This window comes from Eumetopias jubatus, unplaced genomic scaffold (assembly GCF_037043125.1).
Source record: "Eumetopias jubatus isolate StellerSeaLion01/CBP00866 unplaced genomic scaffold, mEumJub1_p1.0 scaffold_2, whole genome shotgun sequence".
In the NCBI taxonomy this organism is placed as follows: Eukaryota; Metazoa; Chordata; class Mammalia; order Carnivora; family Otariidae; genus Eumetopias; species Eumetopias jubatus.
Genome location: NW_028274808.1, coordinates 145,891,538 through 145,912,925, shown reverse-complemented (window position 1 = coordinate 145,912,925; position 21,388 = coordinate 145,891,538). Strand labels below are relative to the sequence as shown.

The following is a 21,388-nucleotide window of genomic DNA, read 5'->3' as shown; positions in this document are numbered from 1 at the left end:
ACAAATTCTGGGTTTTATAATCCCAGAGATGTTGGTTCAAATACTCGCTTTCTTCCTTACTAGCTGAGTAATCCTGTGCAGGTACCTAATGTCTCTGAGCCTTAGGAGAGTGGGTAGAAACCTTACCTCTCAGATTCTTTTGAGAATAAAACAAGAAAATGTATGTGAAGTACACCCGGTAGAGAGATGAGGTGCTTGCCCTCTGCTTTCTTCTGTCTCTCTGTGAATAGTGCAGTAGGATAAACTATGCAACAAAGTCCTCATGGAGGGAGTAAAATGAGTGAAGCAATATAGTTTTAACTTTGTAGCGATTCAAGAGAAAGTAGCAAAATAGAACACGGGTATTTTTTAATTTTTCTTAGAATAGATCTTAATGTAGAATGACTCTCTATTAAATAGTTCCCAGAGGAGCATACAAGTGAAATTTTACAGTGGTGGCGTTTTCTCTTTTCCCTCTTTTTCCTGAAAGTAGCGAGCTCCTCACCAGCCGATAGCAGTATGTTAAGACTTACTTTGCATTCACACAAACCAGTGTGGTTTTTAAATCTGAGAGTGTAGAAAACTGATGAAGTACTATAAAGGTATCTAGAAAATATAAGACAGGCTTTGCATGGAAGGAGAGTGCCACGAACATCACTCATGGCTTAAAGCCGTCTGGTGGCTGCCCATTGCCTTTTTGATGAACCCAGGATCCCCCGCATGGCCTTTATAGCCCTGCACTGTCTAACTTCTCTCTCCAGAGTCATTTTTCAGGGTTCTCTCCCTCACTGACTGTACTCCAACCACACAAATGTTCTTTCAGGTCCGTTAAGGTGCCAGTCTGCCCCTGCCTTGGGGCCTTTGCCTGTGCTGTTTCCTCTGACTGAAATGCTCTTCCTGCCCAGGCACCTGTTGTTCACTCATTCCTCTGTGAACGTCGCCTCTTCAGGGAAGATGCTGGTGACTCTCCAGTCTCGGTTCGAGCCTGTGGCTATAGGGTCTTGATGCACATTATGCTTTTCCATCATAACACCTACTACAACTGTCATCGAGTCATTGCCTATCTTAATTTTTGGTCAAATGCTAGTCTTCGCCAATAGGCTCTTTGCTTCAGAGTTGAAGAGATGATGTCTGGCAAGCTATGGCTCTTGGGTCAGAGAGAGCCAGTAGCCCAAAAATGGTTAAGCTAAGAACAGTTACAGTTTTAAAGTGTTGTTTGAAAAATAGCGTATGTGACAGAGACTGTTTGCCACCTGCAAAGCCTAAAACAATTACTATTTGACCTTTCAAAGAAAAAGTTTGCTAGCCTGTGATCCAAATCATTGCTATGTATGTGGAATAGAAGAACTTGAATAAGGTTTTAACCACATTTCTTTTCTGACCAGGCCACTTGATTGTAGTAAACATCCATAGAATGTGTGATGATGTTGTAAGCACTTTGATGAGCTGAGGGCCATGTGACCATCATAGGGTTTTAGCTGGAGAAGAACTATACTCAAAGTATGTGCATTAATAACCAATGGAAATATGGAATGTCTTGGCATTCTCATGCCTTGGCATTTTTTAGCTTGTCCTGCCCCATTGAACAGATTTATTAGCAAATTGGATTAAGACAAAATGCACGCTTATCAGATTCTCAGAGGACAGAAAATTGACAAGGTTAGCTATCTACATTTTAAATCCTAGAATCCAGATGGAGAATGGTCCTGACGGGCTGAAACCACAAGGAATTTAACAAGAGTAAAGGTAAATTATGTAAGTTCAAAACATGAAGTGAATAAGAATGTATGAGAAATCCTGCTTTATTTGGATAGAAAGTTTATTAGATAGAAAGTTTCAAAGGCGCCCATTACTCAAAAACAGTGAAGGGGATGTGGTTATGGTAACTACGATGGTGAGATGCCTGGGCACTAACCTAATGGGAATAATTGAAGTAACTTTTCCAAAACTCTTGGAGAGGAGAAGGTTTGAGGGGTAGGAAGGTCATGAAGTTTGCTTTATAGTGAAAGAAAATAGATTTACTGTCTGTTGCCATGGACATAAAATATAATAGCAGGTGCATGTTTCATGGAGGCAGTTTTTATTTTAATATAAAGATGAATTAGATAGGAAATAGAGCTTTATCACTAATTTATGAAGCTTTTATTAAGTCCTCCTTGCACAAAGCACTGTATTAGGGTTCAGGACTACAGAAATGAATAGGACATCGTCTCTGCCTTGTAGGGGCTCTAATTACCCACTCTGAGATACATCTGTAAATAACGTAGGGTGGTAGATATCTTAGTGGAGAGAAGGGAGTATGAATTCTGCCAGGAGCTGGGGAGTGGCCAGCGGTGACATTTGAGGTAACTCTTGAGCTGAATGCTTTTACTGTAGTGTTCAACAAGAAGCAAATGACTATGTTAGGACTATAGTCATAGGGTGGAAAATTGGACTAGATAGTCTTTGAGTTCTTTTAAGATTTTATGATTTGATGAATGTCAAACGAATGGCACATGGGGATTCAAAAATTGAAAATTCAAAAAAAAAGGAGGTAGAACGTAGCCCCGGAACCGGGGAACAAGGGCGCGAACAAACAAGCTCGATATCCGTGTCCGTAACGTGGTCCTAATCTACTGGTGTGCTCGGTCAGAGCCCACCGGCTGCAAGTGAAGACCCTGTCAAGGAGACTTCTGCAGAGCTGTTGTCTGCTCTTGTGTCAGGATTTTGTTCTCCCCTGGATTCTCTTTACCTACTTCTTCCGTATTTTCTATTGTTCTAATTTGGTGCATGTTCTCAGAGACCTCAGTGGAGGGTACGTTAAAAAAAATCTGCTAAATAAATAATAGCATGACTACTACAGATTTAATTATAGTCATACAGCTGCCTGTTTGAAGTGTTCTGCTGGGGCCATATGGTCCCTTGTACATCTCAGCCCTGGAAGGACCTGGTTTAAATGTTCCCCAGCTGACAGTGCTGAATTCTCAGAGAACTGCTAGCAGTCATTTGGAAGTCAATAGATGGTGTGCTTTACCTCTGTTGTCTCTCTGCAGATGGACGTTTTCTTGACAGTTCCTTACTAGGCTCCAAGTAGTCAGATACTGAAGCACCCACCCAGACAGGTCTCCAGAGTTATGTCTACTTGTTAGTTTTGCAGGCTGATTTTTATCACCACATTTGATGTGCTAAGTGGAAAGTACTTCTATATTTAACAACGTTTACTCACTGGCTTTTCAAAAACAGTATTTCAGGGGGTGATTCTTGTAATTATTTTCTGTGGTGTGGGGGAGAACAGAAGTAGAGGGCTCAGGAGAGGGCATCTGTTGTGCCCCCGTTACTGTTCTAAGAGTGTGACCTTGAATGAATATTTAGCTTCTCTGGGTCTCAGGAGAGCCAGAACTGGCCCCTTCTGGGTCCCTTTTAGTTCCCAGATTCTGTAAGAATCATCTAGGGAACATGTTCTTGCCAGTGACGAGCAGCTAGCATAGAGGGATGCTCTTCCTTTTTCGCATTGTGGTGTTCTGAGTATCTCTTTTCCTAGTACAAATTCCCCATTCTTTGGACCGCAAAAAGCTTTCAGTATGAACTCTGTACACAAAGGCCTAAACCTCCGAAAGTAGCAGTTTTGGCCTTCGTTATGTACTTTTTTCTGTTTAAAGACTGTCTAATGCATTTTTCCACGTCAGCAGTCCATTTAGTTTGTGATGAAATCATGGATGCTTTCACCAGAGAAATGCACAATAAATGTGTAGGCACAAAAACTTGCATATAATTTCAAAGTGCCTGTGGACCCCCCTGGATTCCCACCAGGGACCCCAAGTTTAGAACCACTGCTCTGTGCTTTGACAAGAGTCCTGGCTCTTCCTTCTTGCTCTGAGTGAAAGAACTGCACAGGTGAGGCTGAGGACAGAGAAGTAGAAGGTTGAAGCCCGAAACACCAGCTCTGGGGTCCACGGGGCGTGAAGAGCGGAGCCCTGTCCAGCTCCTGGACTGCTCTGGTGTGGAGCACGTGGTGGGGGTGGTGGGCAGCGTCTTCTTAGCTTCCACCCAAGAAAAGCACTCTGCATCGGTGTTTGTTGAGCCATTAACTTTCCACTCTTAGTTGCCTTCATTACCTCTGATGACCCCACCCTCCCACCTCTCATCCGTTGCACTTTTTGTTTTTAAAAGAGCAGTCTGTGTTGTTTTATTAGCTACCTTGTCTGGGATGTGTGCAGAGGAGAATGCACATGAAACATTTCCCCTTAAACTATAATTTTCTCTTGAAGTCATTAACCCTGTGATGCTAATTTTTGTTTTGTCTTCATTTGATTGTTCCCTCTGCAGCCCCTCTCTCCCAATGGCAGCTGGAGATTGTGGGGCAGAAAGAACAAAAGAAACCCTATGTTTAGGATCTTTCTTTTTGGGGTAGGAGAGGGAAGACTGTACAAAGATACTGCTTTTTAGATATTAATAGGGTGAGAGTCAGAAGTAAAGCATTTAAGGTTTTTTTTTTCTTCCTGCTGAAAACATGGTCATTCAAGGACAAGTGTGTCATTTTGAGGGAATGCAGATAAAATGGCCCTGTTATTGTGAGGAATTAATGTTTGTTTTACTATATAGCTGCACTCATCCACCCACATTCTTGTCAACCTTCTATTTATCTGATTTTTTAGCCTTACCCTGGGGAAGGTGTCTCTGCAACCTTGTCTGGTTAAAAAAGCCATGTATCTTAAAACTTGGTAGAATTAACTTGCCTACAAAAGCACTGTACTAGATGGATATATGTACTTAAGACTGTGATGCAAACTGGGGGAGAGATTTCTTCCTAAAATTCAGAAAATTGTGTCTGAATTAAATATGGTACTAATCTGTCTTTTACTTTATTCCTTTGGGAGAGAAAAATTTTATTGTGCCAGTTACCTCTTCCCCATATATTCTAGGATGTTACTAAAGCTCCTAACATGATAATAATTATTATTACCATTCTATTGCTTAGGTTAAAATAAAATGAAACTGTAGGGTGCAGGTTATTTTTAGTGCCCAGCCAAAATTTTAGTGGTGAATTTGTTGTTCATCAGTATTGGTGAAATATTTGTTTTTGATGTTAGGGAGCATTGGACATTTGAAAAAACATAGTTCTAATGTTGTGTGTCATTCTAGACTCTTCCTTCCCCCCTCTGTCCAGGCATTCCGAAAATCCTGTATGTTCTGCCTTTTCCTGTTTCTCAAATCTCTTTTCAACATTCCATCCCCACTGATGTTCTCTTGGTTCAGAGTCGCATAATATTCCTCCATTTAACACATTTTTGAGGGGCCTGTTACTAGCTTTGCACTGTGCTTAAACACTTTCAGACATCATTCATCTACACCTCTTATTTTCTATGATGTGGTCATTTATTGTCCCCATTTTATGGATGAGGTAATCAGCTTAGAGAAATGAAGTCATTTGCCCATTGTTCCACAACTAGGAGGAGGAAGGACTGAGGTTTGCTTATAGCTCTGACCCCAAAGCTTATTCCTTCTCTCGACCTGGTTATAAACAGCTGGAGAACAGTCACTGAGCTTAGCATGGTAAGGCTTGGACTCTGGAGATAGACAGACTTTGGTTTGAATCCTTACTCTGCCTTTTCTAGTTTCATGATCTTAGGTCATGTTATTTCTAAGTCTCATTTCCTCATGGTAAATAGTGACAACAATAACTTGCTAATAGAAATGTGGTGAGAATTTAATAAGATAACTCATGCAAAGTTCCTGATCTGATATCTGGCCAGGAACTATTGATTTAAAAAATGTTAGTAATCATTAGTATTACTTTTTTAAAATTTTATTTTATTATGTTAGTCACCATACAATAAATACATAATTAGTTTTTGATGTAGTGATCCACGATTCATTGTTTTCATGTAACACCCAGTGCTCCATGCAGTACGTGCCCTCCTTAATACCCATCACCGGGATAACCCACCCCCCACCCCCCTCTGCTCTAAAACCCTCAGTTGGTTTCTCAGAGTCCATAGTCTCTCATGGTTCGTCTCTCCCTCCGATTTCCCCGCTTCATTTTTCCCTTCCTTCTCCTAATATTCTCCAAGCTATTCTTTATGTTCCACAAATAAGTGAAACCATATGATAATTGACTTTCTCTGCTTGACTTATTTCACTTAGCATAATCTCCTCCAGTCCCATCCATGTTGATATAAAAGTTGGGTATTCATCTAAATTCTTCAAAAGCAGGACTCTCTTTCAAAATTTTCCTGATAATTCCCAGAGAATGGTAGGACTTTAAGGCCCTTTAACAGGGATTTAAAAACAAAACAAAACAAAACAAAGAAACAAACAAAAAACAATGTATGGTAGCTACCAAGCAGCCTAAATATAAAAGTTATTTTTCATCGACCTATGCTCATAAGTTTTAGAACCAGTAAAGGCTCTTTGCTTCTTCAGAGACTTTTTCAAGTTTGTTACCACCAAATGGGAGCACCTTTCCTTGACCTTCAGTGTCCTCACCTGTATTTTTGTGGAGTCTAAGAACACTACAACACAGGTGTGGTCACATAGATTCTGTGCATTTAATAGACATTTAGTGAACACTTACTGTGAGGCTATTCCCTTTTAAGGGACCAGGGGAACAAAGAATAATGCATGGTTCCCTATTATAGGGTACTTTAGAACCCTTTTTATTTATTTTTTATTTTTATTTTTTTAACGATTTATTCATTTATTAGAGCGTGGAGGGAAGGGGAAAGGGAGAGAAACCCTCAAGCAGACTCCCCACTGAGTGCGGAGCCCGATACGGGGCTTGATTCCAGTACCCACGAGATCACAGACCTGAGCCAAAACCCACAGTCCTGGATGCTCAACTGACTGAGCCACCCAGGTGCCCAGAACCCTTCTTAAAGGTGCTTTTCTAATAAAAGTCACAGCCAAGTCAATCATTGAATGCACTGTGATAAGTGTAATCACAGAGGGGAGGCTAGGGTCCTGTGGTAGAAAAATGTCAGGGAAAGTTGGGGGCGTCAAGGTCAGGCTTACTCTCCTTGTAATTCTTGGCGAGAGTTTGGAGGCATAAGTTGTATTTAGCATCGAAGGACAGAGCAGGGAGGGCAGGCATCCAGGCAAAGGGCATTTCCCACCAAATAGATTAATGAGTATTTCAAGTCTCCTTCCTTAATGCATGGAGCAGGTGACCTGCTTATATGTACAGTGGAATTCATGACACAGCAATAAAAGAGGAAAAATAACTTCTAGAAACATTACTTATAACCCAACTAGCACCTGGAGTTTACAGATTCTTGATTTACTTTAAAAACTTTTTAAGATGCTGTTCTCCATATTTGGGTTTTCTACCTTCTTTCTCTCTCTCTGACCCATTTTATTTTATGTAATTAAATCCTGTTAAATGCTTTAAAATGTGCTCAATTAAAATTTTTAAAGATTGTGCAGAGCCTAATCTATTGTAGGTGCTTGATATTGGTTTTCTGTATAAGAGGTTTATTTTATTTTATTTTATTTTTATTTTTTTATTTTTTAAAGATTTTATTTATTTGTCAGAGAGAGAGGGAGGGAGGGAGAGGGAGGCAGGCAGCACAAGTAGGGGGAGCGGCTCCATCCCAGGACCCTTAGGATCATGACCTGAGCTGAAGGCAGCCGCTTAACCAACTGAGCCACCCAGGCGTCCCTGTATAAGAGATTTAGAGATTTCAGAGCACTCTCTTCTAAATTTTAGATAGCAAAATGTATTCATCAGAAATGTCACGGTTTCACAGTGTAGTGAAGTGAACAGAGCATTAAAAGTTAGAATTCATGTCCTGGCTTGACCATTTAGCTGTATGAGTTTCATGAAGTCCCTTCACCTTCTTGAACTTCAGTTTCTTTCACCTGGAAAATGGTTTAATAATATATTTTTCATAAGCTTGCTATAAGAATTCAAGTAAGGTAGTAATTGTGAAAGTGTTTTAAAGACTGTAAATAGCTATAAGCATATTGACAGTATGATTTTTTAATGATGGAAGACATAAGAAAATGTGACTAGAGATTTTGACAAGTTGATTTCAAACTAGGTCAGTACTTGAAATTTCATCCTATTTAGGAAATCAGAACTAATGGATTGTACTTAATGTTATATTTAGTTTAATAGCCATTTGTGAATGTGCTGCTTTGCAGAATCATTTGCATTAATGGTGGTAAGATGTCTATATTTGGAAGGAAAAATTAGAAAATCAAATTTTCACCCTCCGGGGGACTGTTTTCATATTGTATTTTAAGAAATGGAATAAACGAAAGGAGAAGAGTGTTCAAAAAGTAAAAACATGTAGCCACAGAGCCTTTTGGCATCTTGTCTTAGTTAATGACTTTATTTGTACTCTTTCATATTTTATGCACTCTGGAAATCTCAGATCATGTAATAAATGTTCAGTACTAATAACATTATAAGTGATTGCCTAGATTTTGGATTCTGTAGGTGATCAAGCAATAGCTACCCCCCCCCCCCACTTTTAAGGCCTCTTAGACATTGGGGCAATGGTTTTTAAATTTAGCCTTTGGAAATATTCTTCTAAATCACAGCTTGAAGATAACCTAAAGGGCAATCATTAAAAACAAAACAAAAAAATGTGTGTAGAAATTATTCCAGTAGTTCTATTACACCAAGAAGTCCCACAAACTAGCTTAAGGGGTGATTAAAGGATATCTTCATGTAACAGAAAAGTTTTAAGATGCTTTTTTCTTACATGTTTTGAAATAAAACGCAATACCTGTTTAAGCTTATGAAACAGTGATTCTTATCATTTTCCTCCTTCTGCCATTTCCAAGTTGGGCAGCCACATAATTTATAAGAAAGAAATGAGATTTAGGAATGGAGGGCTGGGGTATGTTGAAGAGATGGTGTTTGTCCAGGCAGTTCAGAAATACCAAACCCTTGTCCTCAGTCCAACACTCTTGTTTAGAAGATCATCAAGGGAAGTGTGTACATAGAGAAACAAAGGCCAAGAATCCTTTTGTTACTGGCTGAGGCTTTGGCTGCAAACCCCAGTGTACGACCCTGGTGAACTAGGCAGAGCCTTCTGCCTCGTCTTGGTAGTTGTGAAGCGCATAGAAGCAAAACAAGCTCCTTGTATTTAGAACACAAGAGTAGGCCTGCTTTTACACTGGGAACCCCCAACTATGAAGAAAGGCCAGAATAGAGCTTTTGGCAAGAGTGACTGTTTTCCCCATACCTGGGGGAAAAGCTGGCATAGGCTAATTGACTTAGAATTTGACTATTTCAGATCAGCTCTCTTTGTATGTGGGGTGAGAGGGCTGCTGGAAAGTGGGGAGGAGGATGGGAGATAGGGACAGTCTTCAGTTAACCACGGAAGCCAGCTCTAGGCACTCACTGGTTTCCAGCCATTACTCCAGGATTCCCAGGGTTTGAGACTATAGGTCTACGCCAAGTAATATACATAGTTTTTGGTAGGTCAAACGTATTTCAAAAATTATCCCAGGGATTCATTTTCACAAGGCTACTTTTGATGGTCTGCTTCTTCATGCCAACACTGGTGGAAGCTAATTTTAACCTGAGGACAGAGTACTTGATGGGTTATATTATATTCATGTTGAGTAGTGGGCTATTAATGGTTTATATACTATTGGAAAATAAAGGCAGGCATATATCACCTCAGACATAACACAGTCAGGGGGTCTCCCTGATATGCAAGATAGGAAGAGTGAAGACAGTAAGGAGGTTTACTTCCCATGTTGGAGAAACAAAAAAGAATGGGAAAGGAGTGAACCCCATATTTTTGTTTTTTATATCTTGCCAGGTATTTTGCCTCCTCTCTTTCAGTCTTTACAAAAGCCCTTATGAGTTAGGGCTATGGAATATGGTTTTAGTTTTCACTGTCCTTGATTTCCTTTAAGGATTTTCTGCCGAGGGAGAACTACATGTAAGCCAGATTTGCAATGAAATAATAGTTTATTTATTAAGAAACTCATTGTAGTATAAATATTTTATTACAGTAAAATATATGTGTGTGATTTACATATACAGACGTTTATAAATCATAAATCTACTTGATGGTTTTTCAAATTGTGAACACATAATTGTTACTCAGATTATGCAATAGAACATGACCAGCATAGTATGTTTGTTTTCTTTGTCATGATTTCTTTTCTTATTTTTATTATTTTCTACTTTATACCTTCTTTGAATTTCATTTTCTGTTTTATTTTCACTTCTTGAGATATATATTTAGATCATCAAACTTTGGCTTTCCTTCTTTTGTAATATTTGCATTTAAGGCCATGAATTTTATCCAGTGCACATGTTTATATTCTACAAATTTTGATATGTCATATTTTTATATTATGAGTAATATTGACTTTAATAAATCAATAATGCATCTTTTAATCTCCAAGAAATCTACTTTGTTTTTAAAAATGATTCTGCTGAAATTCTCCATGTTGTAATCAATATTTTGAAAATATTACTGTTATTTCAAAGTGTGTCTGTTAATTACAATATGAAGCTCTCCTTTGTTTCTAATTTCTGGTTTTTCTTTCTCTTGGGCCCCAGTCGTTTGATTTTATCTGCTAGTATGCCTAGTAATTCTGATTATAATTCTGATATAATATGTACATAGTAGAGATAATTTGTTACTCAGGATGATATTCTCTTTCTTCAGAGTTTATTTCTTTTGCTTTTGGCTGGTGTTTAGGTGAGGGGCAGGTCACCCTAATATTCGGTGTGGAATTGAGCTGATTGGAAGCTGGGTTTCAGTCTTTATGTGGATTAGTCTATTACTAGTTTGCCCTTAAGCCTTGGATCTTGTCCTGTAGAGGTCCCAACTAAATGCCTGGCATGCTTGTCCATTATTTTGAAGCTGCTGAAGGCTCTGCTCAATTTCTGAAGCTCTGCAGCTAGTTAGGAATCATCAAATGCCTTTAGAAGAAAAGCAGAGCTGAATTTAGCCTCACCTTTATGCAGTTTCCTTTTTCAAGGATATTGGTTCCTCAAGTTTTTAATGTCACAGTAACTTTCTGATGCCTTTAAGCAGATTACAAAAATTCTTCAGTTTTTCTTGCTGGAAGGGTTGGTGTGATGCAAGCTAGTTCACCATAGCTGAAAGTGAAGTCTCTTAGGAACATTTTTTTAGGTTGGACATTTTTAGTTCTCTAAATACACATCTCCAGGCCTACAACCACCCACACAGACTCTAAATCCTGGGATTCATAGAGTTAAGAGCCATGTGTTATGATAGAGAAATGTAGTTGAGCCTATGAAACAGATTCTGAGTCTCCTTACCTAACCAGCCACAGGGATGAAGATGTCGGGTCTCTCTCTCTCTCTCTCTCTCTTTTTAAATCCATTCACTTGTCTTTCTGTAAGAGAGAACAGTTAGCTTGCTTCTTGTCTTCAAGGCACTGTAACCTTCCCATTAGAAAAAAGTGCCAGTGAATTTGTCAAACTCTGCTTCATCAAATTGGCCATTTCCTCCCCAAGGTGTAGAGAAAGGGAGCAGACAGAGGTAGAATCATCTCACTCTGGTGAGTGAGAGAGCACTTTTTTCCTACCCTAACAGTTAATATTGTTTGCATATAGTAAATGAATAAATTTATACTCAAGTAGCATAAATAATTTACCAAGATGCTGTTTGACCTAGGCATTCTCTCATGCTTTTAAGTTCCTTGAATCCTAAAGGTTCCACAGCATGGATTTATTCTCCAATGCCATATCTTAGGCACTCCTCAAGAGTCAGCCTCAGTGAGATTAAAATATAGGGGGACCATATAATTTTTTTTAGCACAAGACACTTTTGAGAATGAAAGAGGTAATATTAATAATTATATCAGGAAATGGGGTAAACTGGGACTGTCATAAAGAAACTGATAGGTGTGGTGACCCTACTTTACCACTAAGATTTCTTTGCAGTGGGAGGACATGGTCCCAGAGTGATCTGTAGTGACCTTAGCAGATGAGTTTGTTTGGGAAGAAATAAGAGCTAGCAATTTTCAGAGAGAACGGAAAGGGGGGAGTCAGCAGGAAGAAGAAAAAATAAGCTAAGAAGAAGAAAAGAAGATAAGAAGAAACACCAATAAGAAAGCCAGGAATAAGCTCTTTACCCAGGAAAGCAGGTGGATGTTAGCATGTAGACATGATTCATTAAGCAGGGTGAATTGAAAGTAAGTACAGATTGGAAGATTAAACTTATTCTCATTGAGAGGAAAAGAGAATGTATAGAATGCAGTAGCAGTAGGTGTAAGCTTTGTAATGAGAAAGTATCCTCAAGTTTACATGATTTTTAAAACACCACTTGTAGTAAGGACATTGAACAGCCCATAGGATCCATTCTAATAAATCGGATTCAAATGACAAACTATGAGTACTCCTGGTTAAAAATGACACTTCATAACAGATGCACTTATTTTAACATATGCTAATAATGGCAGGCAAAAAGAGGTAGCTTTTATATGACTTATGTGACTGGAATAATATGATAGTCTGGACCTACTTACCAAGTGATGCTGTTGGTTTGAGGGTGATAGTAAGGAGGCTAGGAGGACACAGTGTTAATCAAATGGTCATCCCAGTTAACATTGGTTAGCCGTTACTTAGTAATGGGTCCCATACAGAAAACCTAAAAACTGCCTTCATGGAAGATGGCAGGAGAATCTAGGACCTGAGTAGAGTACAGAAGATAGACTTTTCCTCAAATTAGCTATATATGGTACATATCACTTGTGTGAGTAACTTCGTATCATCTCACAGAGCTATCATCCCAAGTAACCCATCTTTTTCATAATCAGTCTGCTTGTTCTGCTTTGTCCAGTTATAATCTCTAGTTTCTTGGTATGCTAATACTGTGATCCTTGAGTCTTAGAACACCACTCAGAAAGTAAGGACATATAAGAAATTATAAAAATGAACATGTATGGCAGAGGGCAAGCCATATACTTCTGAGTATTTATAGCAAGATCTTACTCTGGAAGAAAGAATACACGCTAGTATAAGAGGAATTTGAAATGCACACATGTGGATTCACAGAGTTGGTGGTGTTCCAGTTGTAGCTCCACATAACAGCCATTTGAAATAGATTTCTTTGAGATCAAGTTTGGGTAAAGGAATTCGTATTCACTGTGTGTGTTCTCATAGTTGACCTTGCATTAAATCCACGCTGTGTATCCCCTGGAGAAGCAACTAGTGATCTATAGGAAAGGAATGCCAAACTTTATCTTTGGAATTCAATCCAGATGAGTTTATTGGGTAATTTTCAACCTGATTTGAAAGCCCTAGATTCTGTTCTTGCTTTCGTTATCTGTTATTGTTCTCTTAGTTTCTGGTTATTCTTTACCTTTTTGTTTAATGTTTATAATTTTTTCTTAGAGTAGGGTCTGTCTACTGCCCACTACCAGGCGTTAAACATTATAGGCATCCATAAAGTTTGAAGAGAATTAAATGGAGTTGAGAGTGGATTTAAATGGGAAGTGAGAAAATTTGTCCAAATAGCATTTTAAAATCTGTTTTCATATCATAATGTGCCTTATTTATCTCAGTAGGAGATAAAGCATTCCTAGGCATATAGGCATATTCAAGGCTCTGAGAATATCTGTAGTATAGAAACATTTAATCTTATTTAACTTGTATTCCTCAAATTTATTTGACAAATACATTTTTGCAAAGGATCTGGACTCTTAAGTAGACAGAAATCACCTCAAATTAATTTAAACCCAACATGGAATTTTCTGGCTTATGTAACAAGTAAGAATTCTTGATGAGTTCACAGAATGGAGAAGCTGCAGGACCTCAGGGCCTGGGACTTGGGACTCAGCAATCTCTCTTTCATCCATTTTTCTCTCTTGCTTTTGTCTGTTTCCTTTTGGGTGCCGACCTCATTCTCTCCTAGTGTGGACAGTCCTATGACAGGCCCTTTCAACATGGAGGGGAACAACGTGAGGTGAAAGGGAAAATGCTGATTTTTATACAAGTAAAATATTAATTTCCCACAAGGGTTTGGTTCCTGCCTGAGTCACACATCCATCCTCTGGGCCAGTCACTGTTATCAGGGGAAGAGTTTACTAAGATTGGCTGTATCCGGGCCTTTCATCGGTTTAGATGGCCTGGTCAGTGGTTATGTCCAGAACCTTTAAGAGAGGAGTTTGAACAGCTTATTGGGAAGAGCAGAAGTAGTAACCACCATTCATCCAGTCAACAGATATTCAGCCTTTCTCTTCAGGCACTCTTCAAGGCATTAGAGATACAACCTGAACAAAAGAGATGGATATTTCTACCTTCATGGAACTTACTGCTAGTGGGGAGGCAGATAATGAAGACGATAGGTAAAACATGGCATGTTTGTGATAAGTATAAAGAAGGAAAAAATAAAGCAGGAAAGAGGAGTAAAAAGAATTTGTGGGGAGAAGAAGAATGATATTTTAACTAATGTGGCCCGGGAAAGTCTCACGGATGAAAAGGTGACTTGTAAATAGAGATCCAGAGGAAGTAAGAGAGGAAGCCGTGCAGACATTACATTGGGAAGCAACAGCAGAGGAGTAAAGGCCCTGAGGTTAGAGTGTACCTGGCATGTTTGAGGGAGGACATGGAGTCTGGAGTAGTTGGCATGGGGAAGACTGGGAGAGAGCAGTAGGAAATAAGGTCAGGTTGCTGATAAGGAGCCAGATGATGCTGGGGTTGTGACTTGTCCTGACAGCATTGCCTTCCCCCCCAGGCTTTGAGAAGAGGAATGACATTATCTGACTTCTGATTTGACTACTCTGGCTACTTTGGTGAATAGACAGGGGGCAAGAGCAGAAACAGGTAATCCAGCCAAGAAGCCAATGCCATTATCCAGGAGAGAGAGATGATCGTAGCAGATGATAGTGGACGAGGGTAGAGGCAGTGAAGGTGGTGAGAAATGATCAGATTCTGGATACTTTGAATGTGGATCCAATAGGATTTGCTGATAGAATGGGCATGGGGTGTGAGAGGAAGGTAAGTGTCTAAGATGGCAGCAAGGTTTTGGCCTTAGCAATAAAAGAATGGTAACCATTAGCCAGATGAGGAAGACTACAGAAAGAGCCAGTTTGAGGAGGCTACTGGGGGTGGGGGCTCAGTTTTTGGATAAGTGAAGTTTGAAATGCCTATTAGACATCCAAGTGGAGATGTTACAGGTCTGGAGTTCAGGGAGGAGGTCCTGGCTGAAGATAGAAATGTGTGAGTCATCAGCATATAGAAGGTGTTTAAAGGCATGAGATTTGGTGAGCTCACCCAGGGAGTGTGTGGAGATAGGAAAAGCCACTCAGGGGCTGAGTTCTGAGGTACCTCAGATACCATACGTGTTTATTTTAGAAAAGCTATTAGTTTCTCTGAGAACACTAGCATTTTACAAACACAGTTTGAGATCTGCTGATCTAAAGGAACATGTCTTTAGAACTACATCTCTTTAGAGCATATATAGAATATAGTTTACTTACTTTGGCCTTAAAAATACACTCCTAATTTTCCAATATGGGTATGATAATCTCAGTAAATGTAACATAGTACTCTAAGACATTTTGTAGAGGAATATAATTGACTGTGGGCTATTCTGCATGTGTTGTGAGTCAGGTAGTTTATTAGTGGCAGATCTGGACACAGGTTCTAGAGTGAGCCTTGGGAAGCTAACTTTCCTGGGCATTTGATGGTTTTTGGTCTGATTTTTAGTGCTACAGAGTTCATTCTTTCTATTCATAATATTTATTACAGCTGAATTATGTGCAAAGTAGGTATCCAGTACAATGGGGGATAAACTATTCTAAACCTCAGGAAATTTGGGGAAAAGATTTAAGCTTTCAAAAGTATGATTCAGAAGTGAGTGCTTCCAGAGTTCCCAAGAAAGTGGGGCTGAGATGGTTAAATGGCTCATGCTTGATGTTTAGAGGAGGTAGAAAGATGTTTAGAAAAGGTAGAAATGTGGAAAGGAAGTTTTTATAATGCGTGTGGGAGTCTAACTACATAAAATAGAATAGGATTATCAGATTACCTGCCTAACTAGATAAAGCAAAGAGTGTGCTGAAGAGAATGGGAAATAAAATCAGATTATTATATAGAGCTGTTTGGTAATGGGAACTCTCTGGAAAGAACCTGAGGAAGATTATTCTAGCAGTGATATTTTGTTAGGCGTTTGTGCCACTTAGCCATACCCTATACTGTACTCTGTGTTTTAGAAAACAGTTCACTACTGCAACTTCCTTAGGTGTTAATAACAGTTTTGGCAATTTGATGTTTTTAGACCCTTCCCATGGCTGCTCTTTAACTATTTATAGAATCAAATAGATTTTTTAAAAAAATATTAACATTTCTTGGAGGACTAATGGTATAAACTTTGGATAATTCCCTTACTGTTTAGAAGTAGTCATGTTCCTAACATCTAAATATCTTCCTTTGCTTTTTTGTGCGTTTGTTTCCACTAAATTATTAGCCCTGATGTCCTTGCTTTTTGCCTCACAGTTTTCCTCTTGTATGCAGTACCAAATTTAAAAAATTCTACAAAAATGCTAATGAGGGTGATGGAGTTTTAGGGATTACTTCTCATGTCATTTATTTTTCCCAATTAAAAACTCTGCAGATGGGGGCGCCTGGGTGGCTCCGCAGGTAGAGCATGTGAGACTTGATCTCAGGATCATGAGTTCAGGCCCCACATTGGGTGTAGAGCTTACCAAAAAAAAAGAAAAAGAAAACTCTATAAGTGGAAATTGTTACTATAACTCCTATAACTTTTTTTTACTATAACCTTTTTATTTTTTATTTTTTAAATTTTATTATGTTATGTTAATCACCATCCAGTACATCATTAGTTTTTTTTTAATTTTTTTATTGTTATGTTAATCACCTTATATTACATCATTAGTTTTTGATGCAGTGTTCCATGATTCATTGTTTGTTCATAACACCCAGTGCTCCATGCAGAACGTGCCCTCCTCAATACCCATCACCAGGCTAACCCATCCCCCCACCCCCCCTCCACTCTAAAACCCTCAGTTTATTAATGGGGAAAATTGGGCCATGTCTGCCACTTCCTGTCTCAGCAGTAATTCATGGCAAAAAGTACTGAGTTCACTGGTAACTTTTGACCTAAGGGGAGGGGCATTTATATTGATGATTAGTATATATCAGAAGTCGGTGCCTTTCATATGGCCCTGCAAAATTCTTATCTCCATCCTCCCACGATTGTTGAAATGTTTTCCTTGAGCTGTGGGAGGTGTTTCCCGCTCACTGCAGAGTGCTTGAACAGGCCTGTTCTAAGTAGGACTTGAGGAAGGCCAGGAAAGGGACAAAGAACACCTGCAAGGTAAGCTTTCTGAGTGACCGTAAGAAGCAGCCTTTACTCCCCAGGAAAATCTCTTTATACCTTTACCCCCCCCCAAATTTCCACATACCCTCCCCCCCCCTTCCTCCTCAGCTCACTTCTCAGTTCTCTCTTCCATAGTTCAAGGTTACTTGAACTACTTTTGTGGTTGTCCGCTGTATCTCTGGCAGCGGTAATCTGTCCCATTAACATTCCAAGGTGGTAGCACACTTGCCATTTAAAAGAAATTCTCTATTTTATGTTTTCCTTTACCTACTTTCCTATTCCTTGCCTTTTCTTGGTAGCAACATTTCTCAAAATAAGTCTCTCTACTGCCTGTCTCCACTTCTTCACTGGGCACCCTGGTGTCCACCATAGCTGCCCTTGTCAAGATCACCCGGCACCTCAGTCTTGACGAATTCATTGGTCCATTCTTTGCTCTCATCTTATTTGAACTTTCAGCAGCCTGTGACTCAGCCGATACACTTTCTTAATTGAGCCCTTTCTTCACCTGATTGTTGGCATATCCTGGTTTTCCTCCAACCTCACTGGCTGCTCTGTGAGGGTGTCCTCTGCTGAGATCTCCTCCCATTCCTATGAAAAAATAAAGTGGCTCAGAGTCTAGGTCTTATCCCTCTTCTCTAGCTACACTCACACTAAGGCTGTGTCATCCTGTCTCATGGTCCTAAATTCTTTTTATGTGGTAATAGCTTCTAAATGTATGTCCTCCTACACCACTTTTCCACCTGGATTTTTAGTAGGCAAGTCCCACCTAAAACATCCCAAACTCCTTACTGTGGCCTTCAAGGTTCTTATCACCTGCCCCCCCCGCCTTACCTATGCAACTTCATTTGCTGCTATTTTCTCTTCCTTGCTCCTTTATCTCCCACCGCACTCACTTTCTCGCTATACCTCTCTGCCAAGCTCTTTGCTGCCTCAGAGCTTTTGCACTTGCTGTTCTCTTTGCCTAGAATGTTCTTTGAGCAGATCTTTGCGTGGCTTGTCCCCCCAATCCAGTGTAAAATGTACTTCTTCAGAGGCTTTCCCTGACTACCCTGTCTAAAATAGTACCCTCTAACCTGTTTTATTTTTCCTTCTTAGCACTTATCACTACTTTAAATCACATTTTATTTCTCCCCTGGTGAAATATGACCCAAGGAAGATGTCATTTGTTGATCTATCCCTGTATCCCTAGGGGTTAGATCAATTGCCTGGCTCATAGTAGACTCTCAACATATGTTTACTGAGTGAGTGAAAAATAAATGAATTGTTTTATATGTAAACATTTTTTTATATGTAAGCCATGTGATTATACCCTCAATATTTTTGAATCCAGAGTAATGTTTTTTTTATAATAGAATGGCTAAACATAATAGAAAAATGGCTGGCCAGAGCCTGTTGTGTATAGACTCATATAAAGGAATTTCCTTGAGTGATATATGGAGTGTCTCTTCTTTTCCCTTCTCTGGAAATAAGTTGTGTATTCTTGGCTTTTCCCATGCAGCTGAAGAATAAGTTCATGAAAAAACTGCCACGTGATGCAGAAGCCTCCAACGTGCTTGTTGGGGAGGTTGACTTCTTGGATACTCCTTTCATTGCCTTTGTTCGGCTCCAGCAGGCGGTCATGCTGGGTGCCCTGACTGAGGTCCCTGTGCCCACAAGGTAAGCTTCTCCCTGACCTGATGGGGTCTACAGTGTGCTTCTAGAGTGGTCTTGGCTAGATAATCAGTAGAATGAGGATACATCCAGGCAAGCATATTGGAAAGGTTTAATCTGAAGTAATGATTTAGCCTGTCTTTCATGCTATGAAATTACTTGGCACTTGTATAGTAGTAAGAATAACAATTATAATAATTAATTGGGCCATGTACTAGTTTATTCTTAGGGATTAGTTGATTTAATTCTCACAATAATATATATATTTTTAAAGTTTATTTATTTTAAGTAATCTCTGCACCCAACATGGAGCTTGAACCCACAACCCTGAGATCAAGAGTCGCATGCCCTTCTGACTGAGCTAGCCAGGTGCCCCTCTTAAAATAATATTTTTAAATTCTAAACTATAGGTATATGGATTTTACAGATGAAGAAACTGAGTCTGAGAATTTAAGTAACTTGTCCAACGTCATACAGATGGTAAATGTTTCAGCGGTCAGAGTTGCTTTCGGTTGCTCTACGTTTTATCGGAAAATTGGCACTAGGTACATATATATATACACATACACGTATGTATATATGTGATTCTGTGCACATATACACACACACATAGAAAAATCATTAATCTGCACGCTTAAATTTGCACACTTTTACAGTTATGTGTTGTAGCACATAAGTTCTTATTCTAAAAGGAAGCACATTACAGTTCTTAGGATCACGTCCTTACTGCCTGCACAGCACGTTACGAGGCCTCCAATTGATCTACCTTGCAGCTGAGCTCAGAGAGTTAGAAGCTAGACTTACAGAGTGCCATAGGTAAACAGAAGGTAATGCCTCACCTCAGCTTGTGCTGAAGAAGAGTTTAAAGAGCACTTTGTAATCTTCGAGTTGACATCATAAAATTCGAGTTGACATCATAAAATTATGTGAAGAGGAACTTTTCGGGGGCGGGTGCTTTTTTTGTGGGTCCTGGGCAAGGACAAGTGACTTCCGCCTCTTTTAGGTTTCCTCAGGTGAGCAGGAAGGGCTGTAACTCCACAGGGATCTCAAATGGTTTCAGCATCCTACACTGAGACAAGGGGCTCCCAGGTTAGGGGGAAAAGGAGAACATTTCCTTATGGCCTCCTGATTCATAGATTCAGGCTATTTTTTCTTAATCATACGGATATTTTCTCCTTATTTTTATATTTCTTAGACACTTAAAGGGGGAATAATATTGGTCGTTAGTAGGCAGTCAGTGGACAAATGATCAAAGGAAATGATCATAGCATATTCAATTAATGGGATTATCACAACGCCTGTTTTCTATAACTTGGTTGTTCCCTTGAAAACATTCCAGCAGAGCCTTGCAGTTCTATCTGAGCCATCACCTGGCGAACAGCTAGCTGACTCAGATCATGGCTGATGTCCAGCTCTTGTGCCCCTATGGTTTTGTTTATGTCTCTTTGGACTAATTTTACTGGGGCTTGAAAGAAAAAAAACATACCATGAAGTGTTAAGTTGCTCTTGCATTTTCAACTTTCTTACTGTTTTTCTCTAGAAGCTACAAGTAAAAAAATTTTAAAGGGCTTTTTATTTAATAATAACACGAGTTTATTGAGCAGCAAATCATGACCATTTGTGTATCCCTTTATCGTCTGCTCCTGTCTGGCTCATTTTTTTCTTCTGTACAGGAGAGTGTTTCTAGTCTAGAGGTGATATACAGCATCATTTGAATGAACAAAAGGAGCTCGGCAATTCAAGGGAATGTAATTCAGTAATGTCATAAAACCATTTCAGGGCAATAATCTGAACAATATATCCAAGCATGTTAACATTTTTCCAGGAAACAGTTTTATCCATTTGCTGTCCTCTGAACCAGGGCATGCTATAATCACTGAGTAGGGAGTCTCATTAGCCTTTTTGTGTATGAGTAATGTGGGGCCATTTACAATGGCTGCATCCTGAGAAATCCAATCAAGGAAATCCCACAAGGAATGTGGTAGTCATTGTGAAGGACTGCCTCTGTACTCAGTGTTGTGCTTTAACGCTCTACCCTGTCCTACTGTGGGGAGACCTGAAAAGTCTGGTTTTGTGGTCATTTGGTAATGGTCATTTGTCATTTTTCCTTAAGAAGGGGGAAGAAAGTTATGCTCTTATGTTTATGATTGTTATTACTACTATTTGTAATAAGCAATATTACTGCCATGCACCTGTTAAGAAGCATGGATCTAGCAGCTCTGTGTGTGTAGTGTCCACATAGTTCTCTAGTTACCCTGCTATTGGCTGAATGTACTTGAGCCTTATGCTTGCACCTGGACGGGTGCCAGGTGGGTGGACGTTATCTGCTTAGGGGCCCTTCTTGCCATCCATGTGAAGGCAAACAACTGTTCTTTGATATTTGGTGACGTGGTAGGATATGGTTATGATTTCCCAGAATCTTGCAGACACTTGGCTTGCTGTCATCTTCTGTCTGTCCACGGAGGCTGCCACACACACGTATTTATTAGCAATGT

At 39.5% G+C, this 21,388-nt stretch overlaps 1 protein-coding gene across 2 annotated transcripts in view; it reads left to right on the top strand.

Moving 5' to 3' along the window:
- The window catches only part of SLC4A4 (solute carrier family 4 member 4), a 290,745-nt gene that overhangs the window by 158,335 nt on the left and 111,022 nt on the right, over positions 1-21,388 (top strand). For both annotated transcript variants that reach the window (XM_088020772.1, XM_088020764.1), the window contains one exon: positions 18,742-18,899. In XM_088020772.1, the coding sequence (XP_087876898.1) occupies positions 18,742-18,899 (158 nt within the window). The remainder of the gene's footprint in view (positions 1-18,741; positions 18,900-21,388) is intronic.